General features: G+C 50.9%; 7 protein-coding genes and 1 non-coding gene across 8 annotated transcripts; 4 read left to right on the top strand and 4 right to left on the bottom strand.

Annotated features, from left to right (window-relative positions):
- Positions 1–507: 507 nt before the first annotated feature.
- On the bottom strand, positions 508–6,750 carry BO79DRAFT_11488 (1,3-beta-glucan synthase). Its single transcript, XM_025677927.1, has 4 exons — positions 6,538–6,750; positions 6,289–6,459; positions 942–6,212; positions 508–885 (listed from the first exon to the last, which is right to left on the bottom strand). Exons 2-4 carry the CDS (start codon positions 6,420–6,422, stop codon positions 600–602), a joined length of 5,691 nt encoding a protein of 1,896 aa, XP_025540379.1. The 5' UTR covers positions 6,423–6,459; positions 6,538–6,750; the 3' UTR covers positions 508–599.
- A 6,880-nt stretch (positions 6,751–13,630) lies between these two features.
- Positions 13,631–13,721, top strand: BO79DRAFT_t121. Its single transcript has one exon. It is a non-coding gene; the product is annotated as a tRNA-Pro (tRNA).
- A 469-nt stretch (positions 13,722–14,190) lies between these two features.
- On the top strand, positions 14,191–16,388 carry BO79DRAFT_146189 (SprT family zinc-dependent metalloprotease; the record flags this gene model as incomplete). The annotated part of the gene is made up of 2 exons (XM_025678444.1): positions 14,191–15,257; positions 15,314–16,388. The coding sequence occupies 2 exons, from the start codon at positions 14,191–14,193 to the stop codon at positions 16,386–16,388; spliced, it is 2,142 nt and encodes a 713-aa protein (XP_025540378.1).
- Positions 16,389–16,735: 347 nt separating this feature from the next.
- On the bottom strand, positions 16,736–17,629 carry mog1 (Ran GTPase-binding protein MOG1; the record flags this gene model as incomplete). The annotated part of the gene is made up of 2 exons (XM_025680998.1): positions 17,399–17,629; positions 16,736–17,312 (listed from the first exon to the last, which is right to left on the bottom strand). Exons 1-2 carry the CDS (start codon positions 17,485–17,487, stop codon positions 16,736–16,738), a joined length of 666 nt encoding a protein of 221 aa, XP_025540377.1. The 5' UTR covers positions 17,488–17,629.
- Positions 17,630–18,052: 423 nt separating this feature from the next.
- Positions 18,053–19,990, bottom strand: BO79DRAFT_171970 (NYN domain-containing protein). The gene is made up of 2 exons (XM_025679611.1): positions 18,819–19,990; positions 18,053–18,772 (listed from the first exon to the last, which is right to left on the bottom strand). The coding sequence occupies exons 1-2, from the start codon at positions 19,746–19,748 to the stop codon at positions 18,152–18,154; spliced, it is 1,551 nt and encodes a 516-aa protein (XP_025540376.1). The 5' UTR covers positions 19,749–19,990; the 3' UTR covers positions 18,053–18,151.
- Positions 19,991–20,448: 458 nt separating this feature from the next.
- Positions 20,449–21,298, top strand: BO79DRAFT_237268 (heat shock 9/12 family protein). Its single transcript, XM_025684673.1, has 3 exons — positions 20,449–20,733; positions 20,805–20,997; positions 21,059–21,298. The coding sequence occupies exons 1-3, from the start codon at positions 20,700–20,702 to the stop codon at positions 21,099–21,101; spliced, it is 270 nt and encodes an 89-aa protein (XP_025540375.1). The 5' UTR covers positions 20,449–20,699; the 3' UTR covers positions 21,102–21,298.
- A 33-nt stretch (positions 21,299–21,331) lies between these two features.
- On the bottom strand, positions 21,332–22,271 carry BO79DRAFT_287081 (uncharacterized protein; the record flags this gene model as incomplete). Its single annotated transcript, XM_025688538.1, has 1 exon — positions 21,332–22,271. The coding sequence occupies exon 1, from the start codon at positions 22,187–22,189 to the stop codon at positions 21,332–21,334; it is 858 nt and encodes a 285-aa protein (XP_025540374.1). The 5' UTR covers positions 22,190–22,271.
- Positions 22,272–22,440: 169 nt separating this feature from the next.
- On the top strand, positions 22,441–24,750 carry cog6 (Golgi transport complex subunit COG6; the record flags this gene model as incomplete). Its single annotated transcript, XM_025680997.1, has 2 exons — positions 22,441–22,756; positions 22,813–24,750. The coding sequence occupies exons 1-2, from the start codon at positions 22,454–22,456 to the stop codon at positions 24,748–24,750; spliced, it is 2,241 nt and encodes a 746-aa protein (XP_025540373.1). The 5' UTR covers positions 22,441–22,453.
- Positions 24,751–24,906: the final 156 nt, after the last annotated feature.

Here is a 24,906-nt window from a genome sequence, read left to right as displayed (position 1 = left end):
ACTTCCGGGATGGGTGCGGCCCTAGCACGTGACTTGGCGCTCCTTGCAGGTCGGCTCGTTTCACGAAGCGTATTAAGCACTGAGCATCGAGAGGACCCTGAACATGCAGGTATACTCAAATTATAATATTTACAGAGTCAAGGAAATGTACTATACGTCTACGTAAGAGTGGTGTTGGACTGGAACAATTAGGATCTGAAACTCTCAAGACTCTTTGAATTCATAGTCAACAGGACTAGAGGCAAAGAAGCCCTCTAGATAAACACCAAGGAAATCAAAAGGCAGCCGATGCAATGGGACAATACAAGAAAAGCTGGCAAGTCTAGTGACCATACATAAAGGACAGAACAACACCTTGACAATACAAAACAGTTGAAAGAGATTGAACCCATTAATGTTGGCAACTGAAGGAGCATACACGCAGTTTCGTCAAGGGGACAAAAGGTGGAGACGAAAAAGAAAAATAAAAGGCAAAGGTATGAGACTCGGCAGCGACATCAAGACGCTGGTTACTTTATACAGCTCGTTTCCATGTTCCATTTCCGAAAAAGAAAGACAGGTAAAATGTATTGAAAAACAATTTAGGACAAAAACAACCTCTAAGCAGATGCAGACGCAGCGGACGGGGTCCAGGCGGAGTAACCGACAGGGAGACCATTACCAGTGTAACTGGAGATGGTATCGTTGTTGTCGGTATCCAGGGGCTGCATAAGACTCATGATGTTAAGGTTCACGCTGATGCCTTCATCGCGGGCAACCAGAGGAGCAATGAGAAGAATGAGGAACAGAACCAGCATAGTGAAATACAGGATCGCAAAGCGGACAACTCTTCTCTTGCGGAGCTTAGACTGCTTCAAAGAGTAGATGGGAGGGCGGATTTGACGACTGTTGGAATGTTAGTATAGATGAAAACGTAGGAATGAAGTGGAATCTGAACGTACCTAGGCCTCAGCCAGAAAAGGATGACGGAGTGGAACTTGTCGACATAGGGGATGCAGAGGGCAGGAAGCATGATGAAGAGGATAAGATGGCCCAGGACGAAGTCACCAGAGAAGTATCCGAGCTCGGTAATCTTACAGAGGAATTCTCTGCCAGGCTGGGAAAGCGAGTGCCAACCCATGTTGTACCATTTTCCGGTCCACCAAGCAATGTTCGACTGGTCATGCTTGAACTCTCTGGTCAGGGCGAGGGAGATGATCAGCTTGTAGATGAAGCGCTGGATTGCAGCGGCAGCGATCATTCCCAGGACCATGCGAGGCCACGACCAGCTCTCGAGGAAGAACATGACTTCGAAGATGACAAGCAGAACGATGACCGCAATGGCGTGTGCAATGGCGGCGAGGACAGCACCGAACTTCTTGCAGCACATGCCGAAAATGGGACCCATACAGCAAGCCATACCGAAGAACATCCCCGAGACACCCGCGTTGACACCAATGGGACCGAAAGCGACGATCGCAATACGGACCACGGCGTTCGACGCGCGCGCGTTGTCGTTGGAGATACCAGTTCTCGAGTTGATGTAGAGGTAAGGAACCAGGGTTACAGCAACTTGGACGAGAGGGGCAATGATTTCACTGAAGAAAATGTTCGTGAACTTGGCCCTGGGAACATCGCCGGATCCCTTCTCTGAAGGAACACCAAGGAGCTTGCGCTTGTAACCTGTGAGACGGGTACGAGACAGGCGGCAGAAGGCAATCCAGGAGGAAGCATGCGAGCGCGAGTTACCGCGAGACAGCCATCTGATGTAATCGCGGTAGTCGATGAAGAAGTCGTGCCAGGCAAACTGGTGAGGGTTGAAGAGGAAGGGTGAAATGCAGAGAGCAAGCAGAGAAACCCAGAACCAGATCAGGGCGGGCGTCCAGACAGTGGATGTCGCGAACAGAAGCATGAGCAGGGAACGAGCACCGGCATAGATGGACGGTCCGGCGAAACGAGAGTACAAGACACCGAATGGGATGCGAGCCGTAGCGAAACCACGCCCAGTACCAATGTAGCGAGCACCACCGAAGGACAAGTTCTGGTGGACGGCGTTCGCATAGATCTGGCAGACGAACACCTCGAACATGAAAGAGAAGGAACCAAAGTGCTTGGCCAGACGAGTAGCCATGCGCCAAAGACCTCTCTCAGTCAGTTCCTGGACAGCCAGGGGAACGAAGGAGATGAAGAACACAATGAAGATGGAGACGACACAGCGGTTCACCCAGGCGATAATGGGAGTGAGATCCGCACAGTAGGTGGGACGCAGAGGGTCAGTGATGGGCAGGTTGGAGTTGTAACGGCAGGTGATAGTCTCATGCTTCAGGGCACCAAGGTTGATCAGGACAATCATGAACATCTGCACAGACAACATGATGAACATGTTGTTAAGATGGAAACCAGGGTGAGCATAGTAGAAGGACAGGAAACGGTCGAGGGGCAGCTGCGTTCCGAGGTAGTAGTACTCTCTGGACAGCATCTGCTCACCCATACCAGTACCAATCTTGGTTGTGAAGTTCAGAATGGAGCCGAAACCCAAATCACGACCCTTACCGCACTGGAAGTACTCGCAGTGCTTGATGCGTCCACCACGGCACAGTGCAGTCATACCAGCATAAATATCCTCGTTCAGGTGGAGACCCTTTTGAGCCTTGGAGATACCACCACGCGTAGTCATGAAGATACCGTTCAGGAAATCAGGGTGACCATAGTGCAGCTTTCCACCAATCTGCGCAAGAGTACGAGCAAACAGGGTACCGAACGTCTGTTCCTTACTGGCAGCAACGTCACCAAGAACACCAACATTCTCGGAGAAAATGTATTCACGAGCACCGAGAATGGCGACGGGGGTCTCAGCCTCGGAGGCAATACCAGGGGTGTAGGGCGAGACATTGTCAGTGGTAAGTTCTTCGAACTCAGCCAGAACACTACGGATCTTGAGACACTCCTCCAGGTAGTTATCCTGGTTAGCGTCAATGACCTGGATGTATTCACCGCGGTAGAAGATGATAGAGTGGTTCTGGTTATCGGACTTGCCATCACCGAGGATAGGGTTTCCGGAGAGCTGGATTCGGAACTTGGGCTTGCGCATTCCGTTGTCAAGGAGCTCGCAGTGTCCATCAATCAAAGCCGAGTACAAGCGGGGCTCCTCACCCTCGTTAGCTGGCGGCTCCTCGTCAAGGTAAGCGATCTGGAGATCAGGGTAGGCACGCAGAAGGAACTCGGTGTTTTCACGCTCTTCCTTGTTGAACTTGGCATAACGCTGCATGGAGACGCAGATCTTGAACTTGCGACGAGCCATCCTCTCAAGTTCACGTTCGAGCTTCTCGGAGTTACCACCAAACATCTGGACAACCTCAGGGTTCTCAACGCGGTAAAGCAGCTTGATAGCCCTGCTGTAGTTCATGAAACCGGAAATGGTTCTGTACAGGGTCTGAGAGCGAAGGGAGGACCAAATACGGGTACGGAGCGTGTATTCGGGAGCAGCAGACTTGAAACCGATGCAGTAGAAGGGAAGGTCATCGATCTTGCTCTTCTGCGCATCCTTCTCGTTCTTCTCAGGTTCGCCGTTGAATTGCGAGGTCTCATCAGCCAGAATCTTGGTGTCCTTGACGAAGCAGTCCCACTCGTGGGGATGAAGCTGTTTCAGGTATTCCAGCAGAGTAACACGAGAGTACGGCTCATCCTCACGGATAATTTCACGCAGCGACAGCAGAATCTTCTCGCCGTAGTGGGGAATAAGGACGGTGAAAGTGGGCATGTTGTCAACCGGGAGAGGCTCAGGCATGGGAGTAGCGACAGATTGGGCAAAGAAGGAGATACGACGCTCAGCCTCACTACCTGCGGGGAAGAACTCAGTCTTGAAGGACTGATCTTCCTGGGAAACGAAGAAGGTAGGAGCCCGCAGCGTACGCTTGCCCTCTTGTTCGGAGGGAACCTGGTGGTAAAGCAACTTCTGGACGTGATCAATCGCCAGCAAATGCTCACGGTACATGGAGATGATGATGGCGTTCCAAACTTGGGAGATGAGCACCTTGGGCTTGTACTTGATCTCCATGTCGGTCGTAGCCAACACCTTGGAGTAGATACGCTTCGGTAGGCGAGAGAAGATGTTTCTCCAGGGCGACCAGATGGAGACACCGAGGTAGAAGGACCGCGCCACCGAGAAGATGGTGTTACAAATGACGTACCACAAGTAACTATCCAGGAAGAAGAGAGTCAAATCCATGAACATCATCAGACCGAGAAGGATCTGAGGCTGAGCGTGGCAAAGCACGTTGGGGATGTAGGTCACACCAGCACACTGATGGATACGCATCGGGGACAAGATGCGCATGGGATCCTTCAATGACAGGGTCAGGAAGAAGTAGGACTCGACTAGCTTCGCACCGAAAACACAGATCCACAGACCATAGGACATCCACATGTCATTGCCATTCAAGCGTGGGTAGCTCGCTGTGAATGTTTGACTGGCCACATATTGACGGCCGTGCTTCTTCAGGTAACTGCCAAACAGCCCTCCAAGAGGCATGACAGAGAAGAAGAAGAACGTGGCCAGAGCAATGAAGAAGTGGACGATACCAATGATCAGGCAAATTGTCTCACTGAGAACATTGTTGAAGCCGAAGACCACAACACCAGGAGCAAGATTGACAATGAAGACGGCAATGAGGAACATCAGACGCTTGCTGAGATGCTGAGCACCTGCCCACCGGCGAGGCACATACATCCACTCACAGAGCGTCGCGCAGATCTGAATGAAACCAACCAGGGCACCACCAAAACCGACAGCAGACCAATACTTTGAACCAGCGGGCTTATTGTCCAGCTGCTGCTGGTAGTTCTTGGTGTACAGGGTGGGAGCGTTGTAAGCAGTGAAGAACCAGAAAGCACCCAGGTGAATTACCCAGATACGGTTGAAGTTGGTGATCATGTGGAACCAGGACCGAGTCTCTCTGTACGTCTTGAAGAATGCTTTCTTCCAGTCGACGTCCTTCAACTTGGTCCATCTTTCAGCCGGGGGAACATCGACCAGACGAGTCTTATCCTCAAATGAGATACGCTCGATACCCTCGGGGTACCAGAAAAGCTGGTTCATATCATCGTATCCGATGATCTTTTCGTGATCACGCTCGCGGCGGACATACTTGCCATCCGAGATTTCATAACCCTGGTCACGGCAGAACTGGTAGAGGGGGGTGATGATCTCATTTAGGTAAGTGAATTCCTCCACCGGTTCGACCCGGCTCTGGCACTCGGGGGAGCTGTAGTAATCGTCGGCACACTTGAAGATGAAGCAAATGCACTCAGGCATGTAGCGGACCTGGTTAGCTTCACCCCAGCACAGCATGTACAGAGCCAGCTGGCGCACACGATCATGCGGGGACATGCGGTTCATGCGTGTCTTCCACCTGTAAACAGCAGCTTCCAGGCTATTGTCACCTTCCATGGCCTCGAGATTCTCCTCGACGTTTTCAGGGTTCTGCTGTGCTGCGGCCTTGGCCGCTTTGCGAGCCTTCCTGGTCTTCCGGTCTGCTTTGCCCAACTTCATGTTGGCGAATCCCACGGCATCGTCCAAATCCAGGTGGGCAGCGAAATACCAACGGCGGTAGTTGGCATTGTCACCACCAATGTAGTCTGCGTGCAGAGACAGAAGGGCCTGGTTGGGCGTCATTCTGGAGGCACGGGAGTCCAGCTGTGTCATTAGGTGGTCGTACATGTTGCGCATGCTGTCCCTCTGGAAACCGAATTTGTTGACCAGGTCAATGAAGATATCTTCGATCTCCTCTTTCGAGACGGGAACCTGGCCATCTGACGCCCAGGCTGGGTATGGCTCCCGAGAACGCGGTCCACCAGGAAGGGCGTTTCCGTAGTCCATGCCGTATACGGGTGTCGAGGCGCCAGATGATCGGTTGGCGCCATACGAGACCTGCGAAGATGGCGGCCGGTATCCGTTGTATCCACGACCAGCATACTGGCTGTCGGCATAACTGTTGTAACGTTCGTCTCCACGGCCATAGTAATCCATATCCGCAGCTCGAGCAGTTTCCGACCTCATGGTGAAATCGCTAAAGGTCTCCGAATCCTCCTCAGAATCTCCACGGCGTCTTCCACGGGGTGCACCATTTCCTTGGTCATAGTACTGGTCACCGTAGTAGTCATCCTGGTGACCAGCATCGTAGTAACCACCTTCTTGGCCATATGCCTGACCTCCTTCTGCGTTGTAGTAGTTGCTGTTCGAGGGACAAACGATGGTCAACCAACTGAACATTCTGGGTACCGATTGTTACATATAATGGGGAGACATACCCTCTATCATAATAGCTGTCACCATAATCGTTAGGATCGTAATAAGCCTGGCCATGTTCGTCCTGGTAGTACGCATCGCCATGCTCCTGATGGCCGTAGCCATCTTCGTAATGCCCTGCTGGATAGCCTGACATGTTGGATAGCCACAATCACCGAGCCGTGTAATAGCTTCTTCTAAACCATGAGTATCAATAAGGCCTTATCTGGTGGGTGGAGAATGGCGGTTGGTATCAAGATCCAGCAACTTACATCAACAGTGGCCCATTAAAAATTACTCTGATCCAATTTTCAGTGATAGAAGCATAAACAGATAACACTTCTGGGGCAATGGGATATGTATGTTCAGAACGCGTCGAAGATTGACTTTTGATGTTGTCGCAGCGTTCTTTTTCCTCTGAAGGCACCAGTGCCGGAGTGTGTTTCAAGGGTGTGTAAAACTAAACAACAATCTCAACTCGAAACGATCGTCTGCTTATTTTTCTGTTGCTCGTAGGTCGACTTCCAGGGCGGGGCCGGATGGTCGTCGCTGTTGGGACGTTTGATAAACGAATGGAAGGGTGAAGCGAAGTAAAGAACAAAACACGACTAGGGGGAGGGTCAAAAGCAAAAGCCTCCCGATTGCCGCTGGCTGAACCTGTCTCAGCCAAGAAAGGCCTCCCTCTTCTTTCCTCAAACGAAAGCAAGAAAGAAGGAAGGGAGGGAGGGAGAGGTCGCTAGTGTTGCAAAAGATGAGTCGGGGAGGAAACGAAGTGTCGACGAAAAAAAGAGCGAACAGGAACCGAAAGGAAAAAGAGGTCGAAGATCAAAAGAACGAAAGAAGGAAGGAAGGAACTAAGAGACGGACGGGGAGGGAGGAGGAGGCTTGAGTTGGACGGTAAGTGGTGAAAAGGGAATTGATTGACCACCCAAGCAGGGAAGATAGGACTGGCGCTACTCCCTAGTAGGACCTGGGAAGAAGGGGAGAGGGGGGGCGGCGCTGGTGGTTATTTTGGGATCTGGATCTGCTAATTTACTTGCGCGCCCAGTCCTGTACCTGTATGCGATACTGGATTATTCCTAAAAAGGTCCGGATGGTGTAAATATGGTAAGCAGACGGGTGCCCCTGCAGCCTATCACATCCCGATTCACCCTCCCCATTCATCCCACCTGCACCGGGCGGGGGTTACCATCGGTATTACCGCACCCAGTACCAAAACGCGCGTATTGTTACCCACTTTTTTCGCCGTCCAACTAACTCTTGTCCACAACAACCACCACAAGCCCCCCCCGACGCCTCAGCCCTCACCATTTCTGGCCTGGAGATTCTTTGACTGTCGGTCGAATGAAGTGCGGATTACTTGGCAGGGTCCTCGGTGATTGGCTTACTGCCACCTGAGGTGGCTCATGCTGCCTACCAAACTGACCTACCAGATGTCTTGTCAAGGATTCGAGGTGCCTCAGATACCATGGATAATGGGCCACACAAGCTGGAGTCGTTATTCACTTTTTAGTAACGTGGAAAATCTACGTATCTTCCTCCCCTCTGTTTTCAGTTATCCCCTTACCCTTTTTTTTTCTTTCTTTTTTTACTTGGCAATGACTCCATCTTCCAATATATGATATCAATCAAGATAGTCAATGGTGTAATTATTACCCACCCTTAGGGGGGCGAACATCCCTTCCTCTTTCTCAATTCTGGAAACAGTGACAGCTCGAGGCTCTAGGTAGGAGAAGGTTAAGCGGCACAACAGGATGGCCAGACGGCGTTGGTGCCGGAATCCATGGGAATCAAGACGGCCCCTGAAGCCCCGACCCACCGCCAGGTAATGCAGATGGCGCAATGAAACTGTATCCATACGGTATGGTGTCTTTTGGCGTATCATCGTGACAGCAATTTACCATAGTTGTGTTTATGTTGCTTCGGAACGGCATGCAGGGATAATTTTCCTCATTCTTGAAGCCTGAAGACTGTCTCTCAACAACCGCCGCAGATATGGTCGTGGCCAGGGTAAAAATGCGTCGCTATGCAGTCTATGGCGGTTGTTACCATCTTCATCTTGTTTATTTATGTTCATGGAGTACTGTGAACCCCTCAAGGAGGAGGGGATGTTTGGTGCAACTGCTTTTTTCGGGCACTGCTTCGTTCCTGATCCAAGACCTGGCACCCACGGTTGCCCTGTTGTATCTGGTGTGTCAGCATAATCACCTCGTCGGCGTAATGAGGTATCTCAGTAGGCTACCCCATATTCAATGCCAATGTAAGCATTACTTGCGGGAGGGAACGGACTATAGAACTACCATACAGAGCTTTTACATCCGTCAGGCGACTTCCACTCAGCGGAGGTATTATCGGATGCTCAGGAACTCCGTACATACATCCACGCTGCGGTTTCATTCTCAATCGAGCGTGAAGAGTTTGCACGACTTGATTCCATATGCATCTATTATTCGCCGCTTGAAATTGCTACCCATTGACAGTACGTAACCTGGTAGTTCGAAAACAAACAAGTAGCGTCAGTCGATTTGCCACGGTGGGAAGCTATATTCACTGCTAGCCACTTAAGAAGCTACTCCGAACCATAACCGCTGATTAAGGTAGGTAGGTAGGTAACATTTCCATTTTTACTTTTTTCCAATTATATCTTTCCCCCCTTGCCACCAATAGTTCATACTCGGCGGCTATCTCACATTGACGGGTAATCGGCCCTACAAAGTAGTACTAGAGGACGGGGTCCTCCGTCCAACTATCAAATCAAGTGTGCTATTCTTGTGGTTGACCCCGAAGAACCCGCCTCGCGAAGGTGGATGTAAACGGGTACTACTTACACAGAGAGGGTAGATCAAACTTTATATAGAGTGGAAGAAATAAGACGCATGACATGGTGGCTTTATCGGAGGTGGCAATACGATCTCTTGGGTTACTCAAACTGGGTGGATGTTCATTCAAGGTTAATGAGATGCAACTCCAATAGCAGAGGACTTGCAAGAATGCAGAGTATGGGGTTATGCAGTGGTTTGTTTTCCATTCCTGAGGACAATAAACAACAATAGGAAGAGAAGCCATGCCATACTTGTTGTCCCAGCCACAAGAAACCATTTCATCCTTTATGGGGTAGTAGTTAACTATGCCGGGTGGTTCCGCTCGTTGATTTGGTTCATGAGGACAGGACAGGTCCTGAGAGGACAAGGTAAATTCCTAGTTGACCTGGCCCTTGGGGATTTGGGTGCCTTGAGTCATGGATCCCAATATTAATGCAGTTTTGATTTTATCCACCTGACGATGATAGACCCTGATGCCTTTTTTTGCTTGCTTCTGCTTGTCTGATCGATGAGATCCCGTCAGCAGCAAATTTGTGGTACTGTCAATTCACAAGACCCGTATGAACAGACACATGGGAAGAATTGAAAGTTACCTTACACATAATACCTGTCAGCCACTTTACCTGCATGATAAACTGCGTAACGCAACTCAGCAAGCCATGCGTTGACACCACATAAGCAAGTGACCCGTTTTTTCCCAGATAATAATGTAAGCATCAAACCACTAAGATTGAAGTGTTCGAGGCAAGCGAACCCCTCACCTACACATTAGACCCAACTTTGAGCCTTGGTAGACTTGGGTGGTTTCTTGCTTTTCTTTCGGTGCCTTCTTTGCTTCCTTGAAGGACTTCCGACAATATCTTGTTTCTGATTGGCAAGCTAAGGTTATCTTTGGGCCTTCCCGGATATCGTAAGAGATAATCAGGCTAGATGATCGACAAGACAATGTGGTCTGCCTTCTTCCCAGCCTTTTTTTCTCACTACACTGCGGGAAGGCTGGGAGAGCATAGCGGTGGGTACACACTAAGTGCTTAGCAGCCGACTACTGTATCTGCTTCATCTTAGACATTTTTCTTTCGCTTGTCGCCGGGAAAGCTGTGCTCCGGGCGGTGTTGAGAGGGGAAAGGTTCTAGAAGGATAGACTGGTCCTCTTGTGCGGGAATGATTGCTGAACGTGAAGCTTGTGCATCCACCGAATTATCTAGTATCTACGGGTGTATGCAACATGTTGATACTTGAACGATAGAGTCGGCTCCCAAATTAGATTCGGGCGAACATCACCCCAGAAAGGCAACTTTTTCTTCTTCTTCTTAAGACTTTTTCCGCCATAATGCAGGTCAAAAGCATGCACTTCTGAAAATTGTTTCCGAAATCTGTCGGTGACATGAATAAACACTGCACCGAGATCGAAGGGCAACCAAGCAACCCTCGGAGCCATGGTTCCGGCTACTGCTGCACCACCGGTTGAGGTTCTCAGAATATGTGTGTCTCATTTATTCTGCTAAGGTGTTCCCTGGTTCCCTTCTCATGTGGATATATTGTCTACGTTTATAGATTATAGATTGACTTTTTTGGTATTTCTATAACAAATTGAACCTCTGCTATGGGCAGTACTTTTGACACAGATTGAAAATAGTTTCCGGACATGCTATGCCGGTGAACCATAGACCAGCTTCCCTATATATAAATAAATCTCTGCCCTTGCAGGTAGGATTCAGGAACACGGTCTTTCTCCGAACCCCTCGAGTCTACTTCTATTCTAAGTAAACGCAACGCCAAAGTACAATGGAAGAATAATCGATTGTGGTCAACGAACTTGTGGGCATCCCAATTGATGAGTATCAAAGCACCACCATGCAAACGAGTGAGCCCGACATCTCCATAAGACCATAGTGTCTCTCAGGCACAGCCATGCGATTGGCATTCAACGGATATTACTTGCTTATGCTGCATATTTTAATTGACTTTCTGAGCCATGCAATGATGGAGGTTGGCGAACCGCCAGGATCTCAGCCGTTCAACCTCATTGCAGCCAACAAATGCAACGATTGATCCATCCATCCATCTTACTCCTCTGTAATAATCTACTACTGTGCTTACTGTGGAGTAGTTAACTTACTTACTGTGTAGGATCAGGACACCTTTCCAATACAGGTTTCATAAAATGGAGATAATAAATCAGAACCAATCCCTAAACAGCAGTTTCAGTGGGACTGGGACATGCGCGACCGGGGAACCGTCCAATCGGACCCGTCCGCCCGACAAAAGGGCCAACGGGTGGCGATTTCTTAACGCCGGACAACTCTCAACTGGCTGAAAGGGCCCGGACTGGTCCAAAAGAAACGACGACGTGGAACTCTTGTCTGGGAAGAAAAAAAAGGGGGTGTGTGGTTTCAGGTTCCATTTGGCCCGACCTAGAACACTTCCCGGCACCACCAGGGCACCATTATTATCATCCTCCATTGATCGTGCCAATCAGCATGTTGATTTGGATTCCCCTTTCGTTCTTACAAACTAAACACATCTGGTTTTGTAACTTGGTATCTTTTGTTTCGATTTACTTTACACCGCTTGGTTTTTGTTAGTCGATGGGGTAAGTAACTATCAAGTACGTACTTATAGGGTTGGGTTATTATTATCTTCTGCCTCGTTAATTATTAATGATCGCTAATGGACTCCTTATCCGCCTCGCTACTCCGTACTAAGATAGATACTTACTAGATACTATCTATATCAATCAATCAATAATTTTGGCTGAACAGGGGGAGTCTCGACTGTCGCGGAACCGAGTAGATACTCGGTAACTCCTGGATCACCATGAATGGGCTCTGCCGACGGAAAAAGAAGCGATCATCACCATGCACTGCACGGTCGGTCATCTGCATAACTAACCACTGTGCTAATGTAGAGGGAGAGTGACTGAGAGGAGGTTGGCCATCGCCATCCTATCTGTCCCGTGCTGTCCTGCCACCGACGGTCTCAGTAGGTACAGATGTTAGCAGCCTAGCATCGCCACACCGATATACCACGCTAACCATGTACATCTGCAACTCGATTACTTGAAACTCAAGATCGGCATGTGTCGAAGCAACATCGGGATCCAGAAGCACGGCAAGTCAAAAAGTTTGTTTGGCTGGGAGTGGGGTGATTAGCAACCTTGCTTGCGCACAGTTGTTCTGTCTGTCTGTCTGATCTGCACGGATGAGATGCTTCTCTCCGCATTCGGTTGTTCAGGATATCAAGATGCAGTGCTGTGTAGCTACGCACAACTACCTCCGCAGTTATGGAGTACTTGTGGCTCTTGTGGGTGGTATGATATGTATCTGCGTTTGGTTGGTTCCGTTGCGTTACGCGATGGAGGCAACGGTATCCCCAAAGCTTGATTTCATGTACTCTGTAGGCAGTGATCGGGTTCTGCGCTGTACTGTGCGATGCTGCTGTGGGCGACTTTCTGCTTGGTGTCTTAGACCTTATGGAAGTAGTGTGACGTGAGTTCTTGTGCATGTGGGTGGATTGTCTCAGTCCGTCCGTTTTGGTTTGTTCGATATCTCTAATGTGCCATATGATGTGGGTGTGCTTGGGCTGGCTGGGTTATACCTGTGGTTGCAATGGCTTCGAGTCGCCACACGGTAGTTGTATCGAGTATATGCTAGAGAGCTTGGTAAGCCCTTTGGTTGATTGTGTCCTCCGACCATCAATTCTGTGGCTGGTGAGGGTACTATACTATACTCTGATTCCCGGTGATATATAGTGGTACTATGCCCGTGGGTATATGGTACATACAAGCCAACCACCCCAGGCTTTGCTGTGTAGTCCTTCCGCGATTGACCCTACACTCAGCCATGTTCTGTCGGCTGGAGTGTGAGCTACCGGTGGTATATACCCATAAGCTGTTTTTCTCTGCCATGCCCTTCGGTCTTGCCATGGTTGTTTGTTCAACCCTATAGACTCGGGACGTCCGATCCGTATCCCTGCCCCCCGCTTCTGCATCCACAATTCACCGCATCTATGATGTCTATGGTGATATCATTGTCTGTCCTGGTGACCAGTGTTTCACATGTCTAGTAGGTTCATGCCTGTTGCTCTTGCCGTGAGATGGGGTTGTTATCCATGGCTGGAGAACCGTGACTGATCTGTATCATATCCGTATGCCAGTCACCCCTGGGCTTGGTGCCACTGATATCCCTTTCATGACACTACCGGCCACTACTACTATGACATAGCTTCCTGGTTTAGTAGCGGGCGTGTGCCGGTCTGTCGTGTGTATGATGGCTTAAGTAAAACGATGATGTATATATCATGTAACAGCTACCCTTACTAGTAGTACCATAACAACAATAACACGTAGCAACGTGTCAGACTTCGGTCATAGCATGAATGAAAATGCTAATCAGCAGGTTAATAGGCACGCCAATCAATTACTTGTATAAATTGTGGAAAAACTGTCCACATGGCCACAGACAGACCTACGGATTGCTGTTCATAACCTACAAGCTATGCCTAGGCTCATAAATTAAGAAGTTGAGGCCTAAACATATAACAAGCCCGGGTGGTCTAGTGGTATGATTCTCGCTTAGGGATACAAACCCAAGCATATCTGCGAGAGGTCCCGCGTTCGATCCGCGGCTCGGGCCTTGTCTTCAATCTTTTTTTGCTTTCATTTTTCCTTTCTCATCCCACATGTAGGCATTTTTATGTATCGATAGGGACTTGAATCTGCGTTGTGAGACGATCAAACTTCCCGACCTCCGATGATAACTGCATACCACGTACACCATGGAACCTTAAACCCAATGGCTGCCACCAAACCAACCCGTGGTAGGCGAACCAGTACCGAGGTTGCCGTGCCAACCACGTCTCTTCGCCCATCCATCAACATTATCTAGACCACCTGCATAGATATATCCAGCACCAGCTCACACGCAGGTACACCACACCTACATCTGCAAGTCCGCAGACACCACATATACCGAGCACCGGCATCACAGCAGGTGCATTCTGACATCTCACTTCCTGTCCTGCAGGAGTGGGAGGAGGAAGAGGAGCTCCTGCTCGAGTCCCATCATCACCAGCAGCCGCACCGCACGAGAAGACAAGACCACTATGGCTCGACTCAACCCATCCAGTCCCACGAAGCCGGCAAAGCTCCAAGAGCGCCGAACACCTCCACGGCAGAGGACCCTCAATCGTACAGCGACCATCAAGCGCGACACCAGAGACAACAAATACCCTCCGACAGGAAAAGCCAAGACAGTAGAACAATGGGCCGCCACCGAGACATGGACAAAGAGCCGATACTCCGCGACAACGCCAGCGATTGAAGAATCGTCGCAGAGGAAGAATAGTAACAGACTACAAAGATCGGGAACTGTTTCCAGTGGGGTATTCGATATCTTCTCGGACAATGGGGATGAGCAGAGTGAAACGGAGGAGAGCAGTTTGTCGTCTACTCGGTCTTTGATATCGAATGAGGGACGCACTGCGGATCCTTTGAAGCTCTCGCAGGTCAATTCTTTGTTGCTTCCATTGTCGCAGCAGTCGCGGAATAATAGACCGCCGCGTAAGTCGGTCGGCTATAACTATGACAAGGAAAATGATCCGATCGATGATGAGGCAGAGGAGGCAGATGAGAGTTCCGGGCTCTCGAGGAACTCGTCTACTGCTTCGAACCGAGCGCCTACACGTACTACGAACAGAGAGGCACAGCCGCGGGGCAGGTCCAGGACGAGGTATATGGGATATCGTCGAGAGGAGACGGAGTCGGAGGGCGAAGAAAGCGAAGATGATAATGGCTTAGACTCCCTGGACGATTTCATTGTCAGCGACAATGAAGATATCAGCTATCATGAGACGTCCGACGATGAAAGCCTCGAAGAAGAACAAGAAGAGAAACAGCCAACCCCTTCGCCGCCTAGGACTAGAAAGAGACTGCTTAGAGGGAGACGACCCCGTCCAGAAATAGAGCCAGCGACAACACCTCAGGATTCCCCGTGTGAAAGCCTTCACTTGGAGCCTTCGGTGCCTGCTACGATAACAATGGAGGTCCCCAAGCTCGAGGCAAAGCCCAAGAGGTTGTTTCAAAGCGAGCTCGAAATATCCGAGAAGTTGAACAAGCTGAAGCTGGACAATAAAGACATAGAGCCCAAGCTGGAAGAGAAATACACTTATGAGTGAGTTTAGATGGAGACCCCCAGCCACCCATATATGTATTAACACCAAGCAGCAGTGTCGAAGAAGTAGACGCCCCCACCAAGAAGCTCCCATCAAGGAGCAGTGTTAAACTAGAGACGCCCCCATCTAGTCCAACAAAGGGACGCAGTCTACGATCTCCAACCAAGCTGAAGGCCCACATCCCACCAACACCACACCGAGAGAGCGTCGACGCATTCTGGAGCCAGGAAAACACCAACAACTGGATCGACCAGCACTCTCCGTGCAAGATCGACGATCTACTGCGCGAATTCGACGACTCGGACTCGGATGATGAATTCAGTGACAGGGATACTTTGCCCAAGACCGTAACACCGAAGACCACAACCAAGTCCTCAGCAAAAACACCCAGCAAGACAGCTATGAAGAAGGCCGAAGTGGAGCAGAGAAAGCTCGAGCGGGAGCGTGCGAAGGCATTCATAGAGAACAGACAAGCCATGGCCGAGAAATTCTTCAAAGTCCTCGACGACACCGTGACCGACGGCCGACTCTCAAGAATGACCGCCTCAACAGGAGGCGTGATCATCGAATGGAAAAAGCGACTCCAAACGACCGCCGGTCGAGCATCCTGGAAGTGTGTTACCCCGTCACCGAAGAAGGGAGGAGACCCGGCCATGCCACCTCAGCATTATGCCACCATCGAACTGGCAGCGAAAGTCGTTGACTGCGAAGAGCGGATTATCAAGACGGTCGCACACGAGTTCTGTCATTTGGCGAACTACATGATCTCCGGCGTGCATGACAACCCCCACGGCACTAGTTTCAAGGCATGGGCCAGCAAGTGCAAGGAAGCAATGAAGAACCATCCTGTCTACGGTGGGAAAGTCGAGATCTCGATCAAGCATGACTACGCCATCGACTATAAGTACGTCTGGCGCTGCGTGCACTGCAACTTGGACTACGGGCGTCACTCGAAGAGCATTGACCCCAAGAGACATCGATGCCGGTGCCAGGGCATCCTGCAGCAGATTCAACCCAAGGTGAGGAATGTGTCGCCATTGAAGAAGTCGGTGAACGCGCCAGCTCCAAGCGTCAGGGGACTGTTGAATGAGGTGGGCCGCGTGTTGAATGAGACGCAGAGGCAGACGTAATTGGAGATTCTTGTGAAGATGGGACTTGGGGATGATGATCTAGTAGGTATAATATTTGATGTATGTCATGACTGACGGTTGAATGTCTTGTTATTAGCGATCATGTACATACATACAGCTTGTTTTTTTTTCATTTCGTTCTTTTCTTTTCTCTAGGTGTACAAACAGACCAATCAATATACATACACCGATTACTATGTTATTTCTAAATGTTCATGTAGTGATCCATGGATATTATTTAGAACTATCTAAGTAACTACCTAGTACGCACACAATGGTATCATTCCTCCACCCCCACCAGACACCACCCCCAAAAAACACCAGAAGAAAGGAGGAAAAAGAGGGAATCATCCAAACAAATCCCACTCCACAACCACCATCCCATCCCCATCACCACCAAGCAACCCCTCCACCACCCCCCCAACAACCCCCTCCTCCCCCCTCAACCCATCCCCATCCCCATCCCCCCTCCCCTCAAACTCCTTAACCGGCACATTCCCCCAAACCACCAAATCACTCCCCTGCTCCTCCAACCTCACCACCAAAAACGTACATCTCACCACATCCTTCCCCTCCTTCCCCAACTCCACCCTCCCCGTATACACCCTCCCCGCCCCAGTCCCCTCCCGACGGCTCACACTCGTAATCGGTGTGCGGAAGCGGATAGTCTCTTTACTGACGGTGTCATTTTCTTGGATGTCCAGGATGTGGTAGAGGATGGCGGCTTTGTCGAGGGTTTCTCTATCATCTTGGTTCTGAGATGTGGTGGTGAGGCCGGTGGCGGAAGCGAATAATTCGCTGTGCTTGGATAATGTCTCTTGGCTTGTGCTGTCCGGGACATACTCGTTTATTTCGTAGATGAGGGTTGAGAGGGTTGTTGGGGAGAGGTAGAGTTCTTGGTGGTCGGGGATTTGGCGGAGGTTACTTTATCATTCATTTTGTTAGTATTGGGGTTAATGGATGGTTAGGGGTGGGGTGGAAGGGGAAGGGGAAGGGAGGAAGGTATGTACCTAGCATCTAGCCAGCCCTTGGGGATGAGGCCTTTGATGGCGCCGCCATAGAGGGGTTGCGGGGTGTATGTTGTTGGTGGTGAGGTCATGGTGGGATGGATGGATGATGATGATATTATGAAGATTGTCGAAGGGATATGTGGTGTGGGGGTGGTATGCGATTGCTTTTCTGGTCGAAGTGGATGGGTATTCACGAGAGTATGGAAGGCAGAAAAGAGGTACGGTGTCTGGTTGTAATGAATTTGTTGTATGATGGAGGAGAGGAAAAGCTCAGCTGCTGCGCGGAGCGGAACTTTTGATTGATGGTGGGGGCGGGGTGTTCGGATGGCCGGCCGAGGAACAATTCTACTTAGTACTGCTTATATTTTGGCAGAAGTGAAGACATCAGATTTTGACACATGGATGAGGAGCTGATAAGGGTGTTTTGATCATTTCTGTCATATGGCTGGAGAGAGTGTATATGTTTTCCATTACCAATTCTGGTATTCATCCCTGACAGATGGATATATATCTATTTACTTCCACCCCTGGATAGTACTTAGTTCTGGATATCAAAAGCCTCAGTTATTTTACGATGTAAATATCAACATACTGAACTATGGAAGTATACAGTCTCGAGAATGGTTCAATTTGTTGTATCCTAATCTCGAGCTCCTATCACTGATAAATATCTTCATAAAACCACCAACATCCTATTCTGGGAGGAATAACAATCTGACCTGCCAGCAGCAACAACTAATGTAGTAACCAGCCCTACATATCCAGCAGCTCCTCAATATACTCGTCCAACGCAATCATCCGAAACCGGTTCCCCCATTTCGCCCGGAATTCCTTCCGGCGATAAGCATAGCTCGTCACTTGGCTGAAGCTGACCAGCTCTACGGCCCAGCCCCGGCTCAGCGCCCGCTCTACCATCTTCATAAATCCGCCCGAGAATTCGGCTTCCGCCGCGTCTCCTGTGGCTAAAACGATGGTTGCCGGTTCGTCCGTGTCTAGCAAACTTTCGAGAATCTTCAGATGTAGAATTTCGTCCACACCCTGCTCAACCCAGCGCTCCTCTGATGCTTCGTTCGTTTCTGAACCGCTACCAGGGTCGTGAGCGCCAGCTCGAGGATTCTTGCGGAACCGCATTTGACGAGGAGTCATATGCTTGACTTTGTGGACCCGATCGAGAATGTTGGCTTCGTAACCAAGTTGTTCGCCTTCGGTGATGGCTGCAAATCGATCCGAGCCCACCAGGACTCGTTTGGCGGTGGGCCGGCCACGCTCGAGGATTAGAGAGAAGTTTTGAAATGACAAAGGCAAACGACGAATCCGCGTCTTCACCGGGATTTTGCGCGATAGCTTGACCGTATCGTGGAATCCAACCATGATCTGGCCCAGTTAGCGCAAACACACCATTAGTCTTGAATATACATACATTGGACATGTCAACAAAGACATGGATGGGACGGCGGGTGACATCCGTCTTCTTAGAGTTCAAAGGCCGCCCGACTTGGGTTACGGCATCTGCATAGTCGGGGAAGTTCTTCAAAAGCTTAGTCAAGAGACCGATCCTCCGATCAGCCGTAGACCTATATGCAATAGGCTGTACGCGTAGCGTGCCAGTGTTGGGAGGATTTTTCACAATCTTCGGGGGAGATGCCTCCATCGACTCATCATAGGAGGAAGGCGGCGTCTCATATGGATCAGACATGGCACCCGCCGTGCCGACCTGCGGAGGGACCAGCGACGGAGTGCTTCCACTCTTGAGCAAAGGAGGATCAAAGACGCTAAGGTTGCCATCAGACTCGGCTTCCACAGCGCTCTCAGAGGTGCTAGCCTCATCTACATGCTTGCTTAGTGCAACATCTGATTTATTGGGAGCTCGCTTCCCGGCGGTGGCCTTGGCCTGCAAGTTGCGGGACCTGGAGACAGGTATAGGCTTTGACGGAGTACGGGAAGGCTCCTCATCCAAGCCTGCAGAGTCGACAGGGTCATTCAAAGGTCGTTTGAGGATTTCGATTCGCTTAGGCGATTGTGGCGTAGGGGTAGGCGTGTTCCGCTGAAGTTCACAAGGTTCAACTGGTGGGCGGCTGGCCGAGATGCTAGTACTGCCTAAAAGCTCCCAAAGAGAACCAAAGTCTCCTAGTTTCGGAGGGGCCCCCTCACCAGGCCTCACCTCGCGCACATCAGCAGAGGAAGCGGAGTCATCGTTGTTGTTTGTCTCCCAAGCAGGCCGAACAATTGGGGCGGACTCCGGGTGGCGATAAGGAACCGATGAGCTACCAGTGCCGTAGGTCGGGGTGCGGAGGAGATTGATCACCGGAGTGAAATCCCAATTTGAAGCTGATTCAAACGATGATGGCATTACAAGTACGAGGGCGAAATTGGTGTGCAATGAGGGTGTTGATTGCCCGGCAGCAGCTGGAGCAGTGATTGATAAGGCGAGCGGGGTTGCCTCCAGAGATAATCACAAACCGGCGGGCTCGCAGAGAATGTCAAGCACAAACGGAAAACGGTAGGTCAAAATCGCAAAGAAAAACAGAGCAAATAGATATAGAGCCGATCAACATGGTGGTCCAGCAGACCTAACGAGAGAGCGTGTTGGCGCCAAACGCATTGGAAAGACGAAGAGAGGGAGAGCGTCAGGCAGGACAACAGGCAGTCGGCCTGAAGGGACTCGCCGCGTGGCGGTGAACAGCTGGCCGCTTTCTGCTGGTGGCTACCGCTTGCTGTTTACATTGCACAACAAAGCTATACTATTTGCAGTCTAGCCCAATGTCGGTGCTCGCTTTAACATAGTTCCGAGAACATTCTGGCGCTAACCGCATCGAGCTACATGCGATCATGCAGACGTCATGACTAGGGCCGCCCCCAAAGAGGAAAGTCTGGACCAGATCGGCGAGGTCTGGCGCCATCCGCTTTTTCGACCTTGTAGTTTGTACACAATACACAGTACACAGTGAATAAACTCAAATATCGCCATGCCCCGATGACGCACATGCAAGATCCGGCGTCCTGATCGAAACCGGGGTACTCCCCTCATGATGACGTTGATTCGCTGGTATCTCTTCCAGGACTGCTACCTCCCGGTTTCACTGGCTGCATTCACGTTTATCGATGGCGTAGCCATTCACTGCCAGGATAGTCGACGTCATGGAGCAACTTGAGGACTCAAAAACTTATATAAAGACTCCTCTGCACCGTCGATGAGTGTCTCTGCCATCAACAATCCAATCATCTACAAACCGCAACATCCAATCCAAAACTCAACTACAACCAACACTTTTCAAGTTCTCTTAACAACCACTCAATCAACATGTCTGACGCCGGTCGCAAGGATTTCTCCACCAGTATGTCTCCTGTTCCTGCGTTCAGGCGCCCCATGCCAATTGGCTTGCGTGATACTTACTCGCTTCTGCAGAGGCTAAGGAGGAGATGACTCCTGACTCCACCAAGTCCACCCAGGACAAGGTTAAGGAGACCTTCACCGACACCACTGACCGTGTCGCCCGCGGCTTCCAGACCGATGATAGCAAGTCTGCTCCCCAGCAGGCCTTCGACAAGACTCAGCGTGCCAGCGACAACAACGCTCACGGCGGTGCCTCCGGCTCCATGTCAGTATATCCCTGATCGTGCAGTGGTCAACGAGAACATCTTGACTAACAGACTCTGCAGTGGCGACAAGATCAAGGACACCCTTGGTCTGGGTAACAACTAAGTGCACAGCACTTCCGAATACAATCGATCGACGAGTCATGACCAATAGCGCTTTCACTGTTCTGTGATGCATGGAATCGGAGAACGATGGGGTTGGCGGCTCACGGCAGATTGTCCTTTTCATGATTTTATGAGTTGACGATACCACACCTTGACAGTATCACCTCTCCCTAGCTCAATACTAGTTGAATATTTGATAAACAAAGTCCTACATCATTTGTAGCGTAGCATTTACTTTTCGGCAAGCTTCTCAGACGTAGTGTTCCGTTGCTGGGTGAGTCGATCAAGCTCCTGTTCTAGCTCCTTGTATTGCGCCCGAGCACCAGGGATGTCGCTTGGCAGATCATGGAGCTTCTTTACCCTCTCCACTAGTGTTTTAGTGCTCTCCAGCATCCTGATCACGGTCTGCTCTTCCGCAATTACTTCTTCAAGCGTGGGTCCCTTGCTCCTATTTCTCTGTAGCGAGGCAATTCGATCTTGGTATTCGCCAGCTTTGGCGCTGAGCAGTTTGGTTTCTCTTGTCCATTCCGCCGTTAGCGCTGGGAGGTTGGCTGGTGTTTCATACACCTCGTTGGTCTTGAGGTCTAAAAGTTGTTCTCGCAGCGTAGCCAGCTCTCTGCCCAAGTATTCGTGTAGTGCCTGTACTCTACTCATCTGCTGCTGCGCGTCGAATTCTTCCACCGTAAGTTCAATGATCGATTGGCCCAGGTCTCTCGTACTTGTGCCCAAAGCCCCAAGTACTGCCGTTGTCTCTGCCAGGTCGTCCAGGTTTCGTCTGCCATTGTCGTCAAGACTATGCTCCACCTCATGCAGTATTTCCACCTTCTGCTTTACCTCATTCTCCTCTTGGGCTTTGAAGCTTTCAACCGCCTGCTCGCGAGCCTGGTGGAGAACGGTGGCTTCCTCATCCGCAGTATCATTGGCAGCGGCCAGTGCTAAGAGAGTGCGCAGTGTATCTTCATTTCGCTCGAAGCTGGGAACCGGATTCGGTGCGTACTGACGACTGAGCCATGCATTGACATAGGCCCAATCTTTGGCCTGAATGGCCGCTTGGCGCGCTTTTGCGGGGGAGAGGAGGGGGCTATCCATGGCAATCGATCGCGTCGTAAGAGATTAGTTGGATATACAAGGGTTGAATAGCCATGTAAAGGCTCAAACAATTAAAGATTTGATTTTTGCTTAAGGATGCGGGCTGAGGAAAGGATTAGGTTCAAAGGTTGATTCAGGTACAGGGACGGATCAACAACCCGGCCGGGGAAAGCGCTGCGCCGAATCCCGCCTCCGCTTCCATCCCGCGGGACACTCGTAGTGACCATCCCAGCTAGACAGCTCGACTAGGCCAACAGTCCCACGATGGCGAGCTATTTCCCTCCCAATGGAGTCATCTCCAGCCATGGCTCTACTCGAGCATCATCGCCAGCTTCCTCCCCGCTTTCACCCCCCGTACACCAGCGATCCAATGCCTTATCCAACCGACTGACAAGTGTACTTTCGGCCTCCTATGCGGACTCGGACATTCGCGATGCGCTGGAGACACTCAGCCTCAGGGGGATACACAATACGGCAGAAGTTCGGAGACAACTACGCCTGGACGTTCAGAAGGAGGTCGTCGACAGCAATGCCGAGATTGTGCGGGATTTCGGTCTGGTTGCGGAGGTGAGATGCGCCGATGCTGAGAGATCCAATGGATGCTAACTTAGCCTGCTGCGCAGCAATTGAAACGGATAGGAACTGTGATTACCAACCTGAACCAGACTTGCGATGAGATGCGCAAACATATTGTCTCTGCCAGACAGGAAACAGCACCAGTGCTCGAGGAAGCGTCGGCCTTGATGAAACAGAAGAAAGAGGCGGAGACCAAACAGGAGCTGCTGGAGGCTTTCACCCAACATTTCATCGTTCCTGACGAGGATCTGCTGATCCTGACACATGCTGAGGAGCCTATTGATGACCATTTCTTCGAAGTCCTCGCCAGAGTCAAGCAAGTCTACCGGGACTGCGAAGCACTCCTCGGGGGTGAGAACGAGCGACTGGGTCTGGAACTCATGGAGAAGAGCTCTAGAAGCCTCAACTCCGCCTACCAGAAACTCTACAGGTGGATACAGAAGGAGTTCAGATCCCTCAACCTTGAAGATCCTCGCATCAGCAGCTCTATCAGACGTGTTCTGCGAGTGCTGGCGGAGCGGCCAAGCTTGTTCCACAGCTGCCTGGATTTTTTCGCAGAGGCACGAGACTACGTCCTCTCTGATGCCTTCCATTACGCCCTTACCGATGCAGTCTCAGGCTCGACGGGTGACACCAACGTGAAGCCAATCGAGTTCTCCGCCCACGACCCCCTGAGGTACATCGGAGACATGCTGGCCTGGGTGCATTCCACCACCGTCTCCGAACGAGAGGCACTCGAGGCCCTCTTCGTCGCCGACGGCGAAGAGCTCGCCAAAGGCATCCAAGCCGGGCTAAGCAGCGAACCCTGGTCCCGTATCGACGAAGACAAAGAAGTATCATTCGACGGTCAAAAGGCCCTCAGCGATCTAGTCAACCGCGATCTCATCGGAGTCTCCCGAGCCCTGCGCCAGCGCGTCGAGCTAGTCATCCAAGGCCACGACGACCCCGTCACCTGCTACAAGGTAGTCAACCTGCTATCCTTCTACCAAACTACCTTCAGCAAACTCCTCGGCCCGCAATCCAACCTCGCCGAGCTCCTTGAAACCCTCGAAAAGTTCACCTTCAATCACTTCGAAACCCTCATGCACGACGAAGTCAACAACATCTCAACAGACCCCTCAGCCCTCACACCCCCGGCGGACCTCTCCGCCCCCCAATTCCTCCAAGACGCCCTAGAAGTCCTCACCTCCCTAATGAAAACCCACGAGGCCTCCTACGGCGCCGACCCCATCCCCACCCCCGGCCCCAAACCCACCTCACCACCACCCCAGGACACCAGCACCAGCACCAGCACCAGCACCGAGAACAAATTCACCCCTGTCCTCCACTCCGCCCTGGAACCCTTCCTCGACCTAGCCAAATCCTCCGCCGCCGATCTCCCCTCCCACACCACCCAAACCATCTACCTAACCAACATCCACCTCACCGTCCGCACAACCATATCCCCCTACCCCTTCGCCAGCACCACCCACCTCTCCCCAATCCAAACAGCCCTCTCAACCCTCCGCACAGACCTCCTCGAAATCCAACACCGCTACCTCCTCACCTCCTCAGGTCTCCAAACCCTCCTCGCAGCCCTGGAACCATTCTCCCCTCAACAACCACCCTCAGACCAACAGCAGAAGTCGTCATCGAACATCTCAGATATCCTCACCCTTCCGGCCTTCCAGCCGCAGGCGCTTGTTAATATCAGTCAGCAATTGGATGACTTCCTTCCGTCTGCGTTGATGGATGCTACGGAGAACTTGAAGCGCGTGGCGAGCGCGACGTTCGTGAAGAGCGTTACGGAGGATGCGGTCGAGGCGTTTTGTAGGGACTTTGAGTTTGTTGAGGGCATGGTTATTGCGGCGGATAATGAGGCGCGTGGGGGTGTGGTGGATGGGGATGAGGGTGAGGAGGAGGAGGAGGGAGAGGGAGAGGAGAAGGGGGGTTTGAGGAGGTTGTTCCCTAGGACTACTGGGGAGATTAGGGTGTTGTTGAGTTGAGTTAGGAGCTTCTTATTGGGGGGGGGTGTCTTTGGGTTTTGTGGATCGAGTTGGATTAATGTATATAGTGCGGATTGTGTCTGATAGCATTTGCTTTTTAGTTACTATGTGAAGTCGAGTCGTTTATATTGTATATGCTATTTCATCTTCAGTTGA

This window comes from Aspergillus costaricaensis (genome assembly GCF_003184835.1).
Source record: "Aspergillus costaricaensis CBS 115574 unplaced genomic scaffold BO79scaffold_13, whole genome shotgun sequence".
NCBI classification, from domain to species: Eukaryota; Fungi; Ascomycota; class Eurotiomycetes; order Eurotiales; family Aspergillaceae; genus Aspergillus; species Aspergillus costaricensis.
Note: the sequence above shows the minus strand (reverse complement) of the source record. Positions and strands in the feature narration are given on the sequence as shown.

What these genes read in the sequence shown, in the direction of transcription:
- BO79DRAFT_237268 (XM_025684673.1), top strand. Translation starts at nt 20,700, where the DNA reads ATGTCTGACGCCGGTCGCAAGGATTTCTCCACCA. An exon ending in TCGCAAGGATTTCTCCACCA is followed by an intron (nt 20,734 to 20,804) that starts GTATGTCTCCTG and finishes TCGCTTCTGCAG; the next exon opens with AGGCTAAGGAGGAGATGACT. An exon ending in GGCGGTGCCTCCGGCTCCAT is followed by an intron (nt 20,998 to 21,058) that starts GTCAGTATATCC and finishes CAGACTCTGCAG; the next exon opens with TGGCGACAAGATCAAGGACA.
- BO79DRAFT_171970 (XM_025679611.1), bottom strand. Translation starts at nt 19,748, where the DNA reads ATGCCATCATCGTTTGAATCAGCTTCAAATTGGGATTTCACTCCGGTG. An exon ending in TCTTTGTTGACATGTCCAAT is followed by an intron (nt 18,773 to 18,818) that starts GTATGTATATTC and finishes TAACTGGGCCAG; the next exon opens with ATCATGGTTGGATTCCACGA.
- BO79DRAFT_11488 (XM_025677927.1), bottom strand. Translation starts at nt 6,422, where the DNA reads ATGTCAGGCTATCCAGCAGGGCATTACGAAGATGGCTACGGCCATCAG. An exon ending in GACAGCTATTATGATAGAGG is followed by an intron (nt 6,213 to 6,288) that starts GTATGTCTCCCC and finishes TCCCTCGAACAG; the next exon opens with CAACTACTACAACGCAGAAG. An exon ending in CTTTTCTGGCTGAGGCCTAG is followed by an intron (nt 886 to 941) that starts GTACGTTCAGAT and finishes ACATTCCAACAG; the next exon opens with TCGTCAAATCCGCCCTCCCA.